Source organism: Macaca fascicularis, chromosome 7 (genome assembly GCF_037993035.2).
Source record: "Macaca fascicularis isolate 582-1 chromosome 7, T2T-MFA8v1.1".
Taxonomy (NCBI): domain Eukaryota; kingdom Metazoa; phylum Chordata; class Mammalia; order Primates; family Cercopithecidae; genus Macaca; species Macaca fascicularis.
In genome coordinates, this window is record NC_088381.1 from 9,852,271 (window position 1) to 9,866,970 (window position 14,700).

A 14,700-nucleotide genomic window follows, 5' to 3' on the forward strand; every position below is an offset into this window, starting at 1 on the left:
CCGGGAGGTGGAGCTTGCAGTGAGCCGAGATCACGCCACTGCACTCCAGCCTGGGAGACACAGCGAGACTCCGTCTCAAAAAAAAAAAAAAAGCAAAAAGCAAGCTCTGGAGCTGGCCCGAAATACTGAGGAAAAATGTGTTCACTGAACGCAGAAGTGGGGAGTCATATTGAATTGAGTTTCATACTGCCAAGACTTCATCTCATGTACTCATGGCATTCTCTTCCCTACTATTTTTGTGTCTAATAATATCCCAGGTAGTCATTTGCAAACACTAACTGAGAACTTGCAACATGCCAGGCACTGCCAGGAGTTGAATACACACTGATGTGCCTCCCTGCCTCTAATAAGCTTACAGTCCCCCATTATTCCTTCCCCATTGCGTGCATTTGGCATTTTTAATACAAAATTGGAATTATCACCTCACAGCCTGATTGCTTTCAGAATTTTTTGAGGCTTTGTTTGGGACTAGATGAAAATCTTGCCTTAGCATGTATGCAAATTAATATATAGCAGTTGGTGAATAAGCAAATATACTATAAATGCCTAGGAGAGATCATTAGAAATTGGCCATCAAGAAGCAGCCATGCTAAATGCTCCAGTTAAAAGACACAGAATGGCAAGCTGGGTAAGTAGTCAAGACCCATTCATGAGCTGTATTCAAGAGACCCATCTCACGTCACGTGCAAAGACACACATAAGCTTGAAATAAAGGCCAGAGGAAAATTTACCAAGCAAATGCAAAGCAGAAAAAAGCAGGGGTTACAATCTTGGTTTTTGACAAGACAGACTTTAAACGAACTAAGATCAAAAAAGACAAAGAAGGGCATTACGTAATGATAAAGCATTCAATTCAACAAGAAGAGCTAACTGTCCTAAAAATATATGTGCCTAATACAGGAGCACCCAGATTTATAAAACAAGTTCTTAGAGACCTACAAAGAGACTTAGACTTCCACACAATAATAGTGAGAGACTTTAACACCCACTGTCAATATTAGATTATTGAGACAGAAAGTTAACAAAGATACTCAGGACCTCAATATCAGTTCTGGATCAAGTGGACCTGATAAATGTCTACAGAACTCTCCACCCAAAAACAACAGAATATACATTCTTCTCAGTGCCACATGACACTTACTCTAAAATCAATCACATAATTGCAAGTAAAACACTTCTCAGCAAATGCAAAAGAATTGAAATCATAACAGTCTCTCAGACCACAGCAAAATCAAATTAGAATTCAAGAAACTCACTCAAAATCACACAACTTCATGGGAAGTGAACAGCCTGCTCCTGAGTGACTCCTGGGTAAATAACGAAATTAAGGCAGAAATCAAGAAGTTCTTTGAAACCAGTGAGAACAAAGAGACAATGTACCAGAATCTCTGGGATGCAGCTAAAGCAGTTTTAAGAAGGAAGTTTATAGCACTAAATGCCCACCTCAAAAAGCTAAAAAGGTCTCAAATTGACATCCTAACATCACAACTAAAAGAACTAGAGAACCAAGAGCACACAAACCCAAAAGCTAGCAAAAGACAAGAAATAACCAAGATCAGGGTTGTGGAACTAAAGGAGACAGAGACACAGAAAGTCCTTCAAAGCATCAACAAATACAGGAGCTGGTTTTTTGAAAAAATTAATAAAATAGACTGCTAGCTAGACTAATGAAAAGAGAAGAATCAAATAGACACAATAGAAAATGATAAAGGGGATATCAGCATTGACCCCACAGAAATTCAAACAACCATCAGAGAATACGATAAACACCTCTATGCAAATAAACTAGAAAATGTATAAGGAATGGATAAATTCCTGCACATATACACTCTCCCAAGACTGAACCAGGAAGAAATTGAATTCCTGAATAGACCAATGATGAGTTCTGAAATTGAGGCAGCAACAAATAGCCTACCAACCAAAAAAAGCCCAGGACAAGATGGACTTAACAGCTGAATTCTACCAGAATTCTACCAGGTACAAAGAGGAGATGGTACCATTTCTTCTGAAACTGTTCCAAACAATTGAAAAGGAGAGACTCCTCCCTAACTCATTATATGAGGCCAGAATCATCCTGATACCAAAACCTGGCAGAGATGCAACAAAAAAAGAAAACTTTAGGCCAATATCCCTGATGAACATCGATGTGAAAATCTCAATAAAATATTGGCAAACCAAATCCAGCAGCACATCAAAAAGCTTATCCAGCATGATCAAGATGGCTTCACCCCTGGGATGCAAGGCTGGTTCAACATATGCAAATCAATAAACACAATTCATGACATAAACAGAACTAAAGACAAAAATCACATGGTTATCTCCATAGACACAGAAAAGGTTTTTGACAAAATTCACCATTTCTTCATGGCTAAAACTCAATGAACTAGGTATTAATGGGAAATACCTCAAAATAATAGTAGCCATTTATGACAAAGCCACAGCCAATATCATACTGAATGGGCAAAAGCTGGAAGCATTCCCCCTTGAAAACCAGCCCAAGACAAGGATGCCCTTTCTCACAGCTCCTATTCAAGATAGTGTTGGAAGTTCAGGCCAGGCCGGTCAGGCAAGAGAGAGAAAGAAAGGGTATTGAGACAGGAGGAGAGGAAGTCAAACTGTCTCTGTTTGCAGATGACATGATCCTGTATCTAGAAAACCCCATCGTCTCAATCCAAAAGCTTCTTAAGCTGATAAGCAACTTCAGCAAAGTCTCAGGATACAAAATCAATGTGCAAAAATCACAAGCATTCATATACACCAACAACGGACAAGCAGAGAGTCAAATCATGAATGAATTCCCATTAATACTTGCTACAAAGAGAATAAAATACCTAGGAATACAGCTAACAAGGGAAGGGAAGGCCTTCTTCAAGGAGAACTAAAAATCACTCCTCAAAGAAATTGGAGATGACCCAAACAAATGGAAAACATTCCATGCTCATGGATAGGAAGAATCAATATCATGAAAATGGCCATATTGCCCAAAGTAGTTAATAGATTCAATGCTATTCCCATTAAACTACCATTGACGTTTTTCACAGAATAAGAAAAAACTACTTTAAAATTCATATGGAACCAAAAAATAGCCCATATAGCCAAGACAATCCTAAGCAAAAGGAATAAAGCTGGAGGCATCACACTACCCAACTTCAGACTATGTTATAAGACTACAGTAACCAAAACAGCATGATACCGGTACAAAAACAAACACATAGACCAATTTAAGAGAATAAAGAACTCAGAAATAAGACCACACACCTACAACGATCTGATCTTTGACAAACCTGACAAAAACAAGCAATGGGGAAGTGATTCCCTATTTAATAAATGATGCTGGGAGAACTGGCTAGCCATATGCAGCAAATTGAAACTGGACCCCTTCCTTATACCTTATACAAAAATTTACTCAAGATGGATTAAAGACTTTAATGTAAAACCTAAAACTATAAAAACCCTGGAAGAAAATCTAGGCAATACCATTCAGGACATAGGCACAGGCAAAGATTTCATTATGAAAACATCAAAAGCAAATGCAACAAATGCAAAAATTGACAAATGGGATCTAGTTAAACTAAAGATCTTCTGCACAGCCAAAGAAATTATCAGAGTGAACAGACAACCTACAGAATGGGAGAACATTTTTGCAATCTATCCATCTGACAAAGGTCTAATATCTAGAATCTGCAAGGAACTTAAACAAATTTATAAGAAACAAAAACTCATTAAAAAGTGAGCAAAGGATGTGAACAGACAGTTCTCAAAAGAAGACATTTATGTGGCCAATAAACATATGAAGAAAAGCTCAACATCACTGATCACTAGAGAAATGCAAATCAAAACCACAATGAGATACCATCTCATGCTAGTCAGAGTGGCAAGTATTAAAAAGTCAAACAACAGATGCTGGCGAGGCTGTGGAGAAATAGGAATGCTTTTAAACTATTGGTGGGAATGTAAATTAGTTCAACCATTATAGAAGACAGTGTAGCAATTCCTCAAATACCTAGAACCAGAAATACCATTTGACCCAGCAATCCCATTACTGGGTATGTATCCAAAGGAATATAAATTATTCTATTATAAAGATACAGGTGCACATATGTTCACTGAAGCTCTAGGTACAATAGCAAAGACACAGAATCAACCCAAATGCCCATCAGTGATAGACTGGATAAAGAAAATGTGGTACATATACACCATGGAATACTATGCACCCATAAAAAGGAATGAGATTGTGTCGTCTGCAGGGACATGGATGTAGCTGGAAATGATTATCCTCAGCAAACTAATTCAGGAACAGAAAACAAAGCACCACATGTTCTCAGTTATAAGTGGAAGTTGAACAATGAGAACACATGGACCCAGGAAGAGGAGCAACACACACTATGGCCTGTCGAGGGGTGGGGGGTAGGAGGAGGCATAGCATCAGGAAAAATAGCTAATACATGCAGGGCTTAATGCTTAGGTAAGGGGCTGATAGGTGCAGCAAACCACCATGGCACATGTCTGTATAACAAACATGCACATCCTGCACATGTATCCCAGAACTTAGAATAAAATAAGATACAAAAAAAAAAAAAAAAAGTTCTTGTGATGTTACTTGCACATTGAGCCAATTCTCAATCACTCAGGGCCTAATGATGCAAACCCACAAGAGGTGGGTCCATTTCCCCTTCCTCTTCATAGCCTTTGCCCTCTGAGAGGCTCCCAGGTGTACCCCTCAAGGAGATGGGGAAAAGAAGGGTCATTTTGTTATCTGTAATGCTTTGTATTCTCTCTGTTGAAGGGGTTTAATTACAAAAATTGGGGAGAGATTAAAACAGAAAAAGAGAGACACTTGCAGAAAAGGAATACAACAGGGACAGAGAGATGGAAGGGCAGGTAACGTGGAGTTGGGGAACACCAAGAAACAAAGAGGGACAGACCTCAAGGCAGAGAAGAAGGATGTTTGAGAGATAGGGGACACTGAGAAAGGAGGGTGATAGTCAGAGAACAAAGAGAGAGGAAAGTCAGATGAAAGGACCACAGATACAGAAAGCAAAGGAACCATCAACAAATGGAGTGAGGGAAAGCAGGCATGTACAGAGAAACGTGATGAGAAAAACACATGCAGAGATCTCAGAATACACGCAGAGACGTGGAGGGGGTGCAAGAGGAGAGACAAAGAGAAAACTAACATGGAGATAGAGGCAAAGACCCAGTGATAGAAATCCTTTCAGCCTTATGATTAATCAATGCCAAGAAGGTGTGATTGTTTAAAAGAATCATGGGTTAGGTTTATGTTTTTAATGTTTTTATTTAAAAGAAAAAAAAAAAAAGTGTGACAGACAACCAGGGGTAAATGGAAGGGGAAGCATCTGCTGTAGATAGAAGAGTCACTGTCACAGTCACCATTGAAATTACCTCTTTAGATTACAGGGAAATCATGATTACACATTCAGTGAATACCCATTGATGCTATGAGCTGAAATATTATGGTAACATTAACAGGATGAGTTATAAGTTGCTTGAAAATAAATGTGCTAAAAGGAGTCATTTCCCTTTGTTTGTGAAAAGAGCTTTAAACTTGAATGTGAATATTTCCTTCTGTTGCTCTGTTAGCTGGGAAACTTCATTTTGTAGCTGCTGGTACAATGGCCGCCCAAGGAAGCAGCCCATGGTGCACCATGGGGGGCTGTTAGGAGTGGGACCCAGTGGGTGTTCATCAGGGCGCTGCTGCGGGCTGGTGCCTAAACCATGTCAATCTCATGGTTTTTAGCGGAAACAATCGCACAGCTGCCCCCATCACCCTGCCTATAGGAGAAGTCCTGCAGACCCTACAGGACTTGATCGCCTACTTCCAGCCCCCGGAGGAGGAGATGCGACATGAAGACAAGCAGAACAAGCTCCGCTCACTCAAAAACAGACAAAATCTTTTCAAGGAAGAGGTAAGTCAAAAAATGAAAAGTTGAAATTCACTTTGTGTCCAGAGCTAAAATATTCCTATGACTGCAACTTAGCTTTGTCTTTCTGCATGCACGTGTTTATGAGAGAGCCAGAGGACAAGAGAGATTTGGAAGCTGGGAAATTGGAAGCCAACCTTCCCTGTCCGCCAAACCTGGTTACATTAGCAATGGCTGGCACGTTCAAACCAGATTACGTTTTAAAGCTTCAGTGCCACATGTGTATCGAAAATACATTTTCAGTAAATATCAGCTGTGAGAGCATGACATTGGCTGTGATTCCCAAGTTTTGGGGCATGTTAGAATTACCTGGGAAACCTGTTTGAAAAATACAGATGCCTGGATTCTACCACATTTAGAATACCTGAGAAGCTGGTTTAAAAGACACAGAATATGTTAAGTCTTATGTCAGAATTCAGCATCTGAGTCACTGGGAGTGGGACCTGGCCATGAGGAAAATGCCAGCTGGGGCTTAAGAGACCCAGGGCCTCATTCTGGCTTCATCTCCGGCTGTGTATGACCACAGACAAGTCACAAGCCTTTTCCAAAGTCGGAGACGTGATGATTTAGTGCCAACAGGCTATGGTTGTACTTCTGGACCTGCCATACGTGGGCACAGGGCTTGTCGCTTGGGCATTTCCAAAGTTAGTGGTATGGGATGTAAACCATCCCAGCTCAGTCTTCTGATCTAACCAGACTTTGGTCCCGGGGACATTCTCAATGCCTTAAAGGCTACTGAAATTCCATTTACCATCTCCCTCCTATGTGCTAAGAACAGCTAGCACAGATTTTTACTGGGTGGCGTAGTATTTCAAATTAGCTAGAAAAGTGGTGATAGTGTTATTGTCTCTAAATCCCACCTTTTTTGGGGGGTGGGGAGGTAGGAAGCAAGCATGGTTGTTTTGTGCATCTGAATGGAACTTGAACTTACTTGATATTTAAGAGAGAAATAGGTACTATATCTAGAGCTGTTTCTGGGTGAGTCAGAACCACTTCACACCAGACCAAAAGCAGGTTTTTGTGAAACTCATTCACCCTCCCTCTTCCTAAGTATGTCCTTGGATTGAGTTAAGCACGTGGGGGCAACCTGTCAGAAGAGGCTGCTGACTCACTCTCCAAATGGATGCTATTTAGGTCTCTCAGGCATAAAAATGCATATTTTGTTTTTAGGAGGGAAAAAAACAAAACCCAACTGGCATCATGAAGGTTTATTTGCATATTGGCATTATCAGCTTTAAAAGGTGAATGATACAGGAAGGGAAAGAGCAAAACGGATTCTGCTTTCTTAATCAGCAATGTTTATATTTTCCTCCACTCTCCTTCTCAGGGAATGTTGGCTCTTGTCTTAAATTGCATTGACCGCTTAAATATCTACAATAGCGTAGCACACTTTGCAGGGATTGCAAGGGAAGAGAGTGGCATGGCCTGGAAAGAAATTCTGAACCTCCTCTACAAATTGCTGGGTAAGTACACATACAGTGCCTTCTCCCTGGGACGATTTCCATGTGAAATCCCAAGATTGTCTTTAAGTTGCCATTAACCCTGTGATATTTGGACTGCCTCATTCCTTAGAAGCCTTTTGTTAGCCATTCAGTTTTAACCCAACTGTTCATTCTGTTAACTAGTAGCAGCCAGTAGAAGCAGATGGTAATCAGTTTCACTGCAACTACCTGGGAAACTCTTGACAGTCACCTACGCTCCGTCAACCTCTATTCCTTACCTTTCATGAGGAAACAAGACTAGAGCACATTTACGATGTCTTCCAGTTTTAAACTTCTGCAAAGATATCACCTGCACTTTAAGAATTGTTATTCTCTTAAATCTGTGCCCTCTCACTTGTCCACTTGTTAGTCATGATTCCCACTGCTTTGGCCTGTTATTTATTTCATTTTGGTGAAAAGAAAAAGGTGGGAAGTAAGAATATTCCAGCAACAAGCTTATCTTCTCACAGTATGGAGTATGTAGTGATGTTCTGGTGCCTGCTACAACAGGTTCCATCCAGAAGGCCTAGGCCACCTGCCTATGGGTGGGAGGCAGAGAGAAGGCAATATGAGCCTATGCAAGAAGGTGGCCGCCAGGAGTTGCCCAGACACTGTGATAAGCTAGTACTTCAGGGCTTTGCTCTGTGTATGTCCCACTGAGAGGAAATCTATCATAGAAAGTTCACTAGGCCAGAAGGGAGCCCAGAGAAATCAGTCTGGACCTATTCCCCAGCTTAGGGTTCAAGCTGATTGGATTACCACAGTACTGATTGATTGTCACTTTATGACCATGTAAAGTGTCTTCAAACTCTAGTGTTTTGTATTGACCCAATAAGCATGATTTTAACAATAATACCTAACAATTATTAATCTTTGTGTGAGTGGTGAAGTATCTCTTTTGAACCCCAGAACAACACTCACTTTAGTTACTATTATTGTCATTTCGCTCATGAAGAAACCGATGTATGTGATGCTCATAACCCAAGGCTACACATCTAGTAACTGATGGAGCTATGGCTTGAGACTCAGCAGTGTAACTCCAGGACTCTTGTGCTTAACTTCCTTGTTGCAACTGACCTGAAAAGGAGGTTAGGAGCTCAGACTTGAATTGTGTCCTCTACTGACTGAAGATACAAAGCTGAGGCCCTGGAGGAGACCTTTCTTTATCCTAAATTTGCCATGTAGCAGCCTCAGTGAAATTCCAATTCAAACCTATCATGTGAAGGGCAAGCTACTTGGGGGCTAGTCAATTTACATGGACTTCTTCCAGATTTGCATCTACTCTTTTTTTGTCCTGTGGCGAGAAGGTTATTTGGTGTAGATTGGTAAAACTCAATTGACAGCAAATTCTCTCCCTTTCTTTGCAATATTGTCTGCCAGTGGCTTTCAAGTAGGAACAGGCATCAGGATCCGCGGGTGGGCTGGTTACAATACAGATGCCGAGGCCCACCCCCAGAGTTTCTAAATCAGTAAAGCTGGATGAGGCCTGAGAATTTGCATTTTTAACAAATTCTTAGGTGATGCTGATCCAGGGACCATGCCTCAAGAACCACTGTCAAATAGGGGTATATTTTAGATATTTTATAGTTACATGCTGCTATTATGCATCCATTAGTGTATAGCCGACCTTTCCAGCTGTGTTCACTGGGATGCCTGCCTTTAGCACTGAAGAATAATAAACCTGTAGCTAAATTTAAGAAAACATTGCAAGAAGTTGAGTTCTTAAGTCAGTAACCAAGCCAGTATTAAATTCTTGCTTATCACAATGAAGTAATTTCATTACTTTATGCATTTATTGTCTCCATTGCCTGCTTGATGCAGGCAGGGAATCTCCCTCCCTTCCCCATTGCTCTAGTCTGAACAACTGGGCAGGTGTTTGGTACATAGCAGGCTCTCTGGAAATACTTGTAAAGTGAGCCAATACTCGATTTTTATTTTTCTAAGTATAGAAAGAGGTTGGGTGTGTTGGTTCACACCTGTAATTCCAACAGTTTGGGAGGCTGAGGTAAGGAGGATCAATTGAGGCCAAGAGTTCAAGACCAGCCTGAGCAACATATTGAGACCCCCCATCTCAATTAAAAATATTTACGCCAGGCATGGTAGCTCGCTCCTGTAATCCCAGCACTTTGGGAGGCCAAGGCGGGTGGATTTGAGGTCAGGAGTTCGAGACCAACCTGGTCAACATGGTGAAGCCCCATCTCTACTAAAAATACAAAAATTAGCTGGGTGTGGTGACACATGCCTGTAATCCCAGCTACTTGGGAGGCTGAGGCAGGAGAATCACTTGAACCCAGGAGGTGGAGGTTGCAGTGAGCTGAGACTGCACCACTGCACTCCAGCCTGGGCAACAAGAGTGAAAACTACATCTCAAAAAAAAAAAAAAAAAAAAAAAAAACAAACATTTAAAAATTAGCTGGACATGGTGGTGCATGCCTATAGTCTTAGCTACTCTGGAGGCTGAGGCAAGAGATCACTTAAGCTCAGGAGTTCATGGCTGCAATGAGCCACTGTACTCCAGCCTGGGTGACTGACTGAGACTGTCTCTAAAAAAAAAAAGAAAAAGAAAAAGAAAAAAGAAACAGAATTGTGTCAGAGGGCTAGGTAGAGTAAGAATGGCATTCAGTTCCTTTTAGTTGCTAAGCGAAGTGTTCAACAGCTTTCCAAGTTCTCATGCGCATCATTATATCCTTTAACCTCTGTGATCAAACATCTCCTTGTTTGCAGCTGCTCTCATTCGTGGAAACAGAAACAATTGCGCTCAATTCTCCAATAACCTTGATTGGCTCATCAGTAAATTGGACAGACTAGAATCTTCCTCAGGTGAGAATTGACAGGAAACTATAACTAGAAAAGATGAAGGATTTTCTTTTTCTTTCTGTAAAAAAGAAAACAAAGTTGAATCTTTTCCAATGGATTGTAAACAATCCTCAAATCATTACTTCAAAATTAAGAAGAAATAGTCTTCAAGCTTCCTGGCACCTGTACAACTTTATTTAACAACTCTAACCCAGACTTCAACAGTCCGTCCTTTATAATTTTTTACTCTGTGCCTTCGTTGTTATTCCGTGCCTTCATTTTAGTCCTTGGGTCCGTTAATCACCCCCCTGCAACCCCACCCACCCGGTGATCCTTGTCTCCTTCTAACTCCTGTTATATTCTTATTCTCTGGGTTTTCAAACCCTTTTCAGTACTGTCCAAACTATTTCTTATAGTTCTAAAAGCAGGAGTGAAGAGTGACAGGGATGAGAGGAAAAATGATCCCCACTCACCCCTCTCCCCTGACTCACCCTTCACATCATATCTATAGTCCCCCCTCCTGACTTACGGAGAATCTGAGCCAAGAGTGTGGTCGTCATTGGGAAGTGACCATGCTGCAGGGCTTAGCAGTTTGCTTCCTCCGAGATGAGTAAACATGGCAGTTGTAGGCCCCTCGTGGGGAAGCTGAAGCTGGAGGGTTTTGATGCTTTTCTCATAGTCTAGAAATGACAGGTGTTTTAACAGACCGGCCAAGAGAGGTTTCCCCAAGGATCATCCACCTACACACATCTTCCTAAGCCTCTCTTTTCTTCAGTGCCTCAGTCTCATGGGCTAGATTACATTTCAGGCTAATTTATGAAAACATTGAGTAAAAAACAGAATCAAAAGGAATTTTCTTAATAAAACTGATTAAGCTATTAGCCAACTACTTCCCTTGAATTTCCATCATGATGTTACCATGTATGTGCCAGGCCGCAGAGGCACTCGTTTTTCTTAAGCCTTCACTTACATAACTTATCCAGTGTACCAAAAAAGGGGGAAAAAGCCAAATCGACTTTATTGTGTGAGCTTACAATTTGTTTGATACATGAGTAGACCTAACATAAAAATAATTTCTAAGGTAGTTCCTAGAAAAATTCTTATTTGGGAGAAACTCAGAATATTTTCCAAATTACTGGAATGACCTTTAGAATTTATAGTAAACTGGACATCTTCTTTTACATCTATTTTTAAATGAAGTATTATTTAGTTTGATCAAATGAAAATTTTTATTTTATAGCTGCTTCTCTATATTTTAACATACAAATGTCATGTATTTGTCCAGGAAGCAGGAGATAGGGTTTGTGCTGAATTAAAATCACCAGTAAATTACAGCCCGGTTGGCCTCCAGGAGGGCTCTGAAGGCTACCGGAAATGAATGCATTTTTTCTGGCTGGAAATATTTGATAGATTCAAAGAATTGATGATATCCTGTCCCCTCAGGAAGGTCTGTTCACACTCAGGTTACTAAATTATGGTCACTTCTGCAGGGCATTTAATGTCCAAATGATGTTTGTGGCATTCATGTAGGTATCTTGGAAGTTTTGCACTGCATCTTAACTGAAAGTCCGGAAGCCTTAAATCTGATAGCAGAGGGCCACATCAAGTCCATCATCTCCCTGTTGGATAAGCACGGGCGGAATCACAAGGTAGGTGTGGAAAGAACAGTGATTGACTTTGCCTGGTGTTTCCCTCCCTAACGTTCATGACCATTGTGTATTATTGAGAGTATGTTGATTAATCTCTTTCTGGACTGTGATAAAAATCTTGGGAAATTGGAAAAAGACTTTCCCTGCATACAAGCACACTCCAAGGTGGGCAGCCGCACTGGCCTTTGGATGGTTCCGTGGGTTTTCACCAGCTCCCCAGTGGCCACTCATTATCATTAACCCTTAACACCGGCTCACTGTGGGACACTCAATAGGCCCTGTCTGCACAAGGCCAACCGTACGGGACTGGTCCAGGAACTTAGTAGTGAAACAGCTTATACCAAGCTGTATGAAAAGATATGAAGAAATCAGATTTAAAACAGTGTAGAAAGTCTTAGCAACGTGGTTTGTTATTAAACAAAATCAGATTTACTATGAGTGAAACCAAATGAAGTAAATGAGTCTGTGCCTGTGCAAGCAGGAGAACTGAAGCCACTGGTCCCTCCCTTTTATACAAAGCAGCTATATGAGTTGGGGCCTCAGTTATGTCATCTGTAAAATGGAGACAGTGGCATCTCACTAAGTAGAATGCTATATCATTTTTTTGAGATCTCACAGTTCTGACATCTCTATTTTTATGAAGTTATATCTCTAAGACACAGTGATCTATGGGGAAAGTCTACTAAAATACGGAGAGTTTTTTTCCTGACCCTTCAACATCTGCACACACATGGGGGCTACTGTGCTAATTAGTGGACAGATGCAATATTCAACAGTCCAGGAGGTATATTTCAGAGCAGAAATCATGATGGGACATGTGGGACTGCAGCTGTGCTTCCACAGAGCAGAGAGAAGTAGGCTTGGTCACTGGCAGTCTCTGCTTGTCATCATCGGCGGGGACTGCATATCTGAGACAGCTCAGTGTGTCCGGGAGATCGAGACTCGGCAGCATAGACTGTATGACATGCATCCTCCTTGGGCAGCAGAAAGCCGTGGTCCTTAGCATGTGTGAAATTGTTTGACAAAGAATAAAAAGAAATACGTGGGATCTGAAATTGCTTTTCCAAATGGGGTAAATGAAAGGCAAGCATGAAGCTTCAGCTTCAGTCCAGATGCTCTGCGTTCCAACACGTTCCTTCCTGTCTGGGAAGTATAATGAGAAGGATCGATAAGCACCTGAGCAACGCGTGCTAGGAGCCATGGGCTACATGCAAATGTCAGAGAAGCCTTTTCACAGGAAAGCTGCTCTCGTCTCATTGCCCCAGAGGTTTCTTTATTATTAGAACACATAGTGTACTTAATAAATAACCAACTTTGTTGTGGCTTCTTTCAGCCAAAAGTCACAAAGCATTTGATGCATGTCACTTGGTGGCAAGTTGATTACTATTCTACCCATTCCACAGTTAGGAAAATTCAGGCCCACCAAGCTGAAGTGTTTTGCTAGAAATCAATGCCTGATCTGATATGTTATCAGAGTAGCCTTTAATCTTCTAGAACCAAGACATTGTTAGAGAAATTCTGGTAATGTAAAAGTTGAAGCAATGTGATCTTGATACCTAAGAGTCTTTTCAAAGATGTTCCTTTTCCATTTTTGGATAGATTTTTGGGTAAAGGTTTGTCATGAATTCAGGTCCTTCCTTAGGTATTACTCCATTGGATAGCTTTTATTTTCAAAGAGAAAAAAACAGGTTCAAATCATCACTAATGTATTTGTGGTCATTTTGCAAAGAATGTGCTGAGTGGAGGCCAAACTTCCATGCAACACTTCATCTTTGCTTGGAAAATGCCAAGGTAACGTTTTTCTGTCCGGGCTGCATTGTTGCCTCCAGTCCTAGAATTTCAGGAGTCTCTGACCAATCCACTTAGTTTTCGGTGAAGACAGTGACTCAAAATATGCAGAATTTTAAAGGCACAAGGGACCTCAGAAGTCCTCTCACAAGAGCAACAACAGTAATGATAACCAACATTTATTTTGCACTTAACAAATGCCAATTATTGCTGTCAGTGTTCATGTGTGTCTTATTCAGGTCTCATTACGACCTTACAACATAGCATCATTATTATTTGTACATGACAGTTGCAGAAAGAAGGGCGGGCCCTGGGTCCTTGCATGTTAAGTGGTTTCCCAGGGTCACACAGCTAATTAATAATTAATGACACACTAGGAGCAGAAATTGAATATTCTTTCCAGTGTTTTTTTCCAAGCTGCAGCCTGTTGTTCTTCAGAATCCAAATGTTCTGTGAGAATGTATTTAATTTTGTGATTTTATTTTTATAATTATCTAAATACAAAACTTCTGCAGTGAAAAATTTACCACTAGAAAGCATTTTATTTGCTTTTTTATTTATTAAAAATAAGGGGTACAAGTGCAATTTTGTTACCTGGATATATCGCGTAGTGCTGAAGTCTGGGTTTTTATTGTAACCCCAACCCAGATAATGTACATTATACTCATTAAGCAATTTCTCATCATTTACCCCCTTCCACACTTCGAAGTTGCCGGTGCCTATCACCCCACTCTCTATGTCCACATCTCCACATTATTTAGCTCCCACTTAATCGTGAGAATATGCAGTATTTGACTTTCTGTATCTGAATTATTTCACTTTAAGATTATGGCTTGCAGTTCTATCTGTGTTGCTGCGAAAACCTGATTTCATTCTTTTTTATGACTGAACAGTATTCTATTGTGTTTGTATATACACCACATTTTCTAATCTTCCCTTGATGGATATGTACGTTCATTCCATGTCTTTGCTATTGTGAATAGGGCTGTGATAAACATACAAATGCAGATATCTTTTTGATATAGCAATTTATTTTCCTTTGGG

General features: G+C 40.6%; 1 protein-coding gene across 7 annotated transcripts in view; it reads left to right on the forward strand.

Annotated features, from left to right (window-relative positions):
- The window catches only part of RYR3 (ryanodine receptor 3), a 566,003-nt gene that overhangs the window by 275,699 nt on the left and 275,604 nt on the right, over positions 1–14,700 (forward strand). For all 7 annotated transcript variants that reach the window (XM_005559076.5, XM_065547708.2, XM_065547709.2 and 4 more), the window contains exons 13-16: positions 5,759–5,927; positions 7,270–7,405; positions 10,148–10,243; positions 11,750–11,868. In XM_005559076.5, the coding sequence (XP_005559133.3) occupies positions 5,759–5,927; positions 7,270–7,405; positions 10,148–10,243; positions 11,750–11,868 (520 nt within the window). The remainder of the gene's footprint in view (positions 1–5,758; positions 5,928–7,269; positions 7,406–10,147; positions 10,244–11,749; positions 11,869–14,700) is intronic.